Source organism: Mastomys coucha, unplaced genomic scaffold (assembly GCF_008632895.1).
Source record: "Mastomys coucha isolate ucsf_1 unplaced genomic scaffold, UCSF_Mcou_1 pScaffold7, whole genome shotgun sequence".
NCBI classification, from domain to species: Eukaryota; Metazoa; Chordata; class Mammalia; order Rodentia; family Muridae; genus Mastomys; species Mastomys coucha.
Genome location: NW_022196913.1, coordinates 77,228,845 through 77,236,734, shown reverse-complemented (window position 1 = coordinate 77,236,734; position 7,890 = coordinate 77,228,845). Strand labels below are relative to the sequence as shown.

General features: G+C 47.7%; 1 protein-coding gene and 1 pseudogene across 1 annotated transcript in view; one reads left to right on the top strand and one right to left on the bottom strand.

Moving 5' to 3' along the window:
- Window positions 1-1,223, bottom strand: part of Odf1 (outer dense fiber of sperm tails 1) — a 9,530-nt gene extending 8,307 nt beyond the window's left edge. The window contains exon 1 of the mRNA XM_031359023.1: window positions 808-1,223. Within this exon, the coding sequence (XP_031214883.1) occupies window positions 808-1,085 (278 nt within the window). The 5' untranslated portion in view covers window positions 1,086-1,223. The remainder of the gene's footprint in view (window positions 1-807) is intronic.
- The window catches only part of LOC116082171, a 37,750-nt pseudogene that overhangs the window by 28,396 nt on the left and 1,464 nt on the right, over window positions 1-7,890 (top strand).

The following is a 7,890-nucleotide window of genomic DNA, read 5'->3' as shown; positions in this document are numbered from 1 at the left end:
CCTCCCCCTGCCTCCCCCTGCCTCCCCTTGCCTCCCCCTGCCTCCTGCCTCCTGCCTCCCAAGTGCTAGGATCTATAGGAGTCGGCTTCTACACTCGGTTCTTTAATCCACTGGATGGGTGTGCATTCATGTATATAACCAGGAAGTTAGGAAAGGATAAAAAAAGAAACCTAAAGAAAACATACCTCCAATTATATTATTCAATTCCATTGAGACCCCATTTAAATCTACTGTGATGGCTGCAGCCTGTGATGTCACAAATCCTATCTGAGGTTGGAAGGGAGGCCAGCACAGTAGCCCTAGCTCTAGATCAACTGTGCCTGAGACCGGGTGGGAGAACGATTTCCACACACTGGGGAAATGCCTCTAGTGTTCAGCCTCTGCTTCTGGCAAACACTAAGGATTTGGCCAATGATTTTGACTTTCTTCTCCTGCAGTCATTTTTGCAAGTCCAAATAAATACACCCAGATCACCTCAGTCATACCCAGAAGATTTGTTGAGTTTGCTGTTTCCAACAGCTTTTTAATGACACCCCTATTTTTCCTTCATTAAGGCTACCCCATTTATCACACTGCCCCTCTGGACCTCTTTATTCCCATTGATGGCCCACTACTCTTCTCTTCTCAAGCCTCTCCCAGTCACCTGAGTCACTATCTGGATCCCTTTTCACATCCATTCATCTGTCACTGTCCCTATGCCCCCGCCTCTTCCCACCGATGCAGCTGCTACACTGGCTCCTCAAGCCTTGGGTCACACCCTCTCACTTGGCCGACACTTTTTCTTAATCAACGGCGCAGATTGCTTTCCTCTCCAAGCTGCGGAGCGATGGGCGAAGGCAGTACAGCTTGTAGTCACAGAGGCAGCACGGGTAGTAGAGGTCACACAGGCCACAGGAGCGGGATCGCTTGGAGTAGCAGAGGCAGTAGGGGTAGGGGTGCAGATCACAGCAGCAGTACGGGTGCATGTATAAGTCACACAGGCAGCGGGAGCTGATTTCGTCGATACATCTCAATTGTCTTAATTCTCTGTCCACCTTCTTTATGTCCCTCCTAACACTGTCCAAAAGACAACTCAGTGCGGCCATTATGGTCACACCTTATTGTTCTGTGAGTACCTTTGGGAAATGGCACTCAGAGGAAAAAATTGTTCTAAGCTCTTCTCAGAGGCCTCCTTTAAAATTAAATGAGCCACACATGATTCACTTACTTTAAAGCTTGTGTTCTGTGACCTCGCCCACCCTCTAAGTATGTCATAGTCTCCTGGTTACCACGGCAACCACAAACAGTTATGGTCCCTTAAGACCCTCCTCAGGGCTACTCTCAGGACCCTATTCCCACCGAGAGTTCACTCCCAGATGGTGTTGGTGGGCCTCGAGGACTGCCCTTTAGTGCCCTTGACTCGGAGGAGTTAAGACAAGGCATGACTGTGACTGTGGGAAGGGCAGGAGCCACCTGGCTCTAGTCTCTGAGCCCACATTCTAGCCCTGAGTTTTGTTGTAAGGTTCTTTTTGGCTGTCAGCCCTTCTCTCCTACCAAGTCAGCCTCAAGTCTGCCTTTGTCAGTGGCTTTCTCAGTCTGGCATCTCTGAGTCCCACCCATTATTTCCTGGTGCCAGGGATCAAACCCAGGGCCTCATATATCAGACAACTTCCCGTCCTCTACCAGTTAGAGTTCTAGCTAGCCAGGAACATAGGTTCTCCACTAGCTGGAGCCCAGAAGCTCTCGACTCTTACTGCTCAGGGCTCCTGTCTACAGTCATCACCCCATAACAAGAACCTGAAGTCTTGTTTCTAAGCCTCCAAGTGTCTGGCCCCTGAGTGTGCCCAAGCATTGCTCCCTGGTCCTCTTCCACCAGCCTGAACCCTTTGCTTCAGCCGTGCCCCGTTCTCTAACAGAGATCAACCTCTAAGACTGCAAACTCAGCCTCGGATTTGACTTGCACTTCTTATCTGCTTCTATCCCTCAAACCTCTAGTCCCCTCTTTCTAGACCAAGCCCTAGGGAGGGCACATGAGGACAAATGGATGTCCTCCATCCACCTGAGAGGCAACTAAGAGCTGGGTTTGAAGGCCACAGTAAGGGGTTTGAACTTCTATTTTGAGTTCAATAAAGAATCATTGATCATCCCTCATCCCCTATTGATAAATGTTAAGTGTGGGTCAGACCCAATGAAGAGGCGAGGAGGGTCAGGGCTGGTGGTCACAGCTCAAGGGAGCACAAGAAGAAGCAGGATGGTTCAGTGATTAAGAGCTTTTGTGCTCTTACAGAGGAAGGCTGAATACTTGACTCTGACACTGTGGCATGTATAACTTCAGTTGAATTGTAACATGAGATCCATGTACAGGGATCTGATACCCTCTTCTGACCACCACAAGCTCCAAGAATGACATCGTACACGTACATACTGCAGGCAAAACAGACATAAGATAAATCAAAATTTAAAAAGTAGCCAGGCGGTGGTGGCATAGCCTTTAATCCCAGCACTTGGGAGGCAGAGGCAGGTGGATTTCTGAGTTCGAGGCCAGCCTGGGCTACAGAGTGAGTTCCAGGACAGCCAGGGCTATACAGAGAAACCCTGTCTCAACCCCCCCCCAAAAAAGTAAAGAAGCCAATGGGCTCACTGTCCCCCCACTCAGGCTACACCCAATCTGTCTTTTCCACATGGTAGCCAAACTGATTTTGGATATAAATCTAAAACTTCTCACCTTAAACATCGGTCTTCCCCAACCTTTTTGTTTTTGTTTTTGGAGACAGGGTCCCACAAGGTAGCCCTAGCTAGCCTGGAACTTACTGTGTACAGCTGGCTACCTTTGAACTCAAAGGCATTTGCCTGCCTCTGTCTCCCAAGGACTGGGCTGAAAGGCAGAGAGTACCATACCCAGCTTGCTTCAGCCCGTTGAAAGAAGTATTAAGCTCCTTAAAAGGGGCTGACAACAGGGCCTCTGCCCACCCTTCCTGCCCATATCACCACTGGCATTTGTCCCCCCTCAGCCACAATGGCCTTTCCAAAAAGCCTCTCACTCTGGGGGCAGGGAGCATGCCTCATTCTCTCCCTCTCATCTGGAGGTAAACATAGTTGCTCTGCCAACTTAGAAGTTGGTATCTCTGACCTAGTCTTGGATCTAGTTCATTGGAGGCAGGGTCTCACAAGGTAGCCCTAGCTGGCCTGGAACTGACTGTGTGCTGCTGTGTAGATTGCTGGGCTATCTCACAGGGCTCTCCTTGGGGAAGACTTCTCTGTCCCATCACTAAACATTTAGAACATGCTCCCCTTCCCTCTCTCCTGCCGAGGTCTCACGTCGCTCAGATTAGCCTTCAACTCACTGCATAGCTGAGGAGGACCTTGATTTTCTGATCCTCCTGACTCTGCCCCCTGAGTCTGAGATTACAGGTGTGCACCACCACACCTCAGTTATGAGATGCTAGGAACTGACCTAGCCTCATGAATGCCTGGCAAGCTCTATTCACTGAGCTACAGCCCCAGCCGCGACACATTCCTTATACGACGTAGTTTTTCTATTTCTAGTATTAGACTAAACAGCATACTGACTGGTCTTGTTCCCCAGTAGCTATCCAACACGATGGTACATTGTTAGCATTTACACATCGAACTACCCAATGAACGGACTAAGCAGACTGACAGAATGAAAACAGAATACAGGAGGAGTTAGTAATGACTCCCAAGTCCAAAGCTTGGCATGCTCCTGGGGTCACCAAGACATGAGTCCTGGGAATGGGAAAGAGCCGGGGTGTAGTAAACAGGAGGCTGCGGCAGCTTTGGAGAGGAGCTGTGGAGGAAGCCTGTGAATAATGACCTGCAGCTCAGAGAAAGAAAGGAGATGCAAACCAGAGAAATAGATGCCATGGACAGCTCACAGGAGAACAGGGCGTAGACAGACTACTGAGGTCAAAGCAGCAGAGGCAGAGTGTCAGGAGCTCATGAAAGTCCCTCACAGAGGGGCCATAGCCCCTAAGCCCAAGGTGTTGTGGGTCGTCAGCCTGACTTCCCCAGTTACTGCTCAGCACTCCCCAGCCTTGACCTAGGAAGCCCCGTTCCGTGAAGATGGGGTGTCTTAGCCAGGGATTCTTTGGGATACTTAGCCAGAATCCGCAGAGGCTTCTGGAGGAGAAGCTGGCCACCTGGGTCATGTGGGATGAATCGAGCAGCAAAGTTGAGCTACACTTTCCTAGTGACACAAGCTAACACCCTTCGCAGATGGCTCTGTACAGTTCTGAGGGGTAGGCGGCCTCCAATACCATGACCGAGACCTGTGGAAGTGTCTGGATTTCTCCAGCTCCTAGTGAAAGACTACTGAGTGCTCATATCCCCATGAACTCTGTGCTTAGCAAATGTCAGCAAAGGTTTGATCAGGCAGCTCTTAGTTTTAACTTGTTAAATACACATTTTTCAGAGCTTAAACACACGTCTAAATCTCTATAGCGTGTTATTAAGATAGTCCTGGCTTCGTTTCAACTAGGATTCTTCCCCCTCTTCTCCCACCTCCCTAGTAATTTCCCTCTTTCATTGCAAAATACAGTTTTTACATTATTTCAGAGACTGAGTATGTATATTTAACAACTTGATGGAGTGATCATGCTGGCACGCACTGGTAGGATATGTTGAAGAGGATGAATGTAGAAGGATCCCGAGTCCAAGGCCAACCTGGGCTACATGTTTGCTGGGTGTGGTAATGGACATCTTTAATCCTAGTATCTGGGAGGCAGAGAGAGGTAGATATTTGGTGGAATTGTGGTCCATTCACACCAGAAAGCTGAAAATCATTAGAGTCTGCTAAAACCCCTTAATGACAAGCCACAGGCACAACTCCTTGACCCATTAAGATAAGCATACATTGGCTCTCTTGCAGAGGTGGGGCCATTCCTTACTCAAGATTAAATTCATGGGAATGTCTACTCATCTTGGCTGGTGCCCAGACAGAAACTCTTCTGAGGCTGAGGTCAGGAAGTAGCAACTTCCCAAGCCACACAGCACTTGCCTGGTCCCCAGTGTTAGCAGTAATATGTGATAAAGGCAGACTCCGTTGCTTCCTATACCAGCTAAGACAGGTACAAGACAAGTCCATTCAATAAGCCAGTGTGTTACAAAGCTATCCATCCAGAGGATACCTTTGGGATCAATGCACTGTGTATAAACATTAAGCTCAAAATTATGCCCTCAACATAGCTTCAATTCTATTGAAAAGAATCCATTGAAGGAGAGAATGACCTTTAAAAATGACTGTGGTTATCTCTGAGATGTAGGATATAGGAGGCTTTTAAAATTCTCTTTTCTAGGGCTGGGAATATACCCCAGCAGTAGAATCATGAAAGGCCCTGGGATCATTCCCATACAAACAAACAAAAATGCATTTAGTCTATTTATTATTGTTATTATTATTATTATTATTACCATTATCATTATTACTATTATTATATGTATGTGTACATGATATGTACGTGTATGTGTGTGGTTACATGTTACACACATGAAGAGGTCAGAAGACAACTTTGTGAAGTCAGTTCTCTCTTTCCATCTTTCCATGTATTCTGGGAATTGAACTCACATCACCAGCAAGTGCCTTTACCTATGAGGCATCTCACCAGTCCTGAAATGCTTCTGCTATCTGATAACTGGCATTCTTTATCTACTCAAGGCTCACCTCTAGCCCCATCTGAAAAATCCAGGTAATAGGCTATGGAGATGGCTCATGGATAAAGTGGCTCTGTCAAAGCTTGAGGTCCAAGGCTGGGAACTTCAGCACACACATAAAGCCAATGAGGTTGACAGGGATGAGGGGGATGACAGAGATGATGAGGATGTGGGAATGACAGAGATGACAGAGATGAGGATGATGAAGATGATGGGGATAATGGGGATGGCGAGGATGACAGGGATGATGGCATACCTGTAATCCTGCTGTTTGGAAGGCAGAGTGAACAGACTCCCTGAGAAGTTGGCTAGCTAAATTAGTCAAATGGATGAGTTCCAGGTTCAGTGACAGACCCCCACCTTAGAACAGGGGAGAGTGATCAAGGAGGTCACACAGTGCCACAGATAACCAGATAACTACACCCCTCTGGGAAGGCCCCTGGGAAGTCTAGTAAGACACCTTTGGCCTGCCCATCACCCAGGAAACTTCTTTTAGATGGAAAATTCTCTCCCACTCCCACCATTAGGTACAATCAATGAAGCTGCCTAGCCAAAGGATGGACACTTAAGCTGGCCAACCCATTGCCCTCCTGGAACTTCACGTTTAGCGCCTGAAAATAGCTCAAATTCTCAAATTGGTCCTCAGCTGCTCTTTGGGTCTGTCGGCGTCTCAGCTATTCCCAAAAACCTTGTCTTTTTCTTTCTCTTCTTTTTTCCTACTTTTGTTTTTTAGACAGGGTTTCACTATGTACCTCAGGCTGGCCCAGAACTTACTATATAATGTTGCCCAAGTTGACCTTGACCTCTAGGCAATCCTCCTGCTTCAGCTGAAGTCTTCCATGCTGGGGAGATGGCATGTGCCACAAAGCCTGCCTCAAAACTCTTGGATTCTCCTATTTAAAGAGGGCAGCTGAGGTGCTGGGCATGAATCGTGACATGTGCTGGGATTGTAGCTCTTTACAGGCACATGTAGAAGGATCTCAAGTCTAAGGCCAGCCTGGGCTACACAGAAGCTTAAAAAAAAAAAACCCAACAAAACAACAACAACAACAAAAAGACCAAGACAAGCCTACTGCTCAGTGGCTTAGGCCTATGATTGTGGCTACTCAGGAGAAGGGACAACTGAAAAAGGGAAAGAGCTGGGACACAGCATGTTAATAGAGCACTTGCTTTTAGCATGAAGGAGGCCCTGATCCAGTTCTATCCCCAGGACCAGAAAAATAAAAAGCTGTAAGAAACAAACAACAACAGCCAAAAGCAAACCCTAACTGGAGTGACAGCCTGCTCCCTTTGGCCTACTCTCAGAGACCACTCCAGGCTGAGCTTGGAGGTGAGGTAGCTGCTGTCCCAGAGGTCATTATCTCATGTGAGTCCTGATGTTCCCCCAGCCCAGATCTTGGTGCACCAAGAGCAGCTGTCACACTGCAGGCCTATGGGTGTGGAACAAAGATGATGACTCATGTTAAGGGAAAATGATCAGAAATGCCAGGAAGACTATCCAGAACAGCATCCCTAGGGCCAGAGTCATTTTCATGGGGCTGGAATCTCAGCACTTCGACTCTGGAAAAACTCTCATCCATATCAGCCTCCCATTTGGCAGAAAATCCTGGGGCAAGTGAGCCTGCATGACAGGCACATAGATGCTCAGGTGCAGAGGCGCCCCTCCACCGGTTTGAGTGACAGTGTTCTTATGAATGCATTAGCTTGTGTGCTTCATCTTCCTTTAATATTTCAGCCCCATGAGGTCTTTATAAAAGAAAGATGTATTTACTTACGTATTTTATGTGTATCTGTGTGCCCAAGTGTATATGATGTATACCTCATGTGTGCTGGTACCTGCAAAAGCCAGAGAAGGGCATTCTCAGAGTGAGATCTCCTGGAGCTGGAACCATTAGTTATATGGTGGAGCAGTTTGCTCTATACCATCTGGTGTGACTTCTGAGAAACCACAGTCCTCTGCCCGAGCTGCAAGTGTCCTTAGCTGCTGAGTCATCACTCCACCACCACTCCTTTAAAAGTACATGAGTGAATGAGTGTGTGTGTGTGTGTGTATGTGTGTGTGAGTGCGTGTGTGTGACAGAAGCTTGGGTGTGTGTGTGACAGAAGCTTGGGTATATGTGTGTGTGTTTGTGTGTGTGTGTGCTCGCGTGTGTGTGACAGAAGCTTGGGCATATATGTGTATGTGTGTGTGTGTATGCATGTGTGTGACAGAAGCTTGGGCATGTGTGTGTGTGTGTGTGT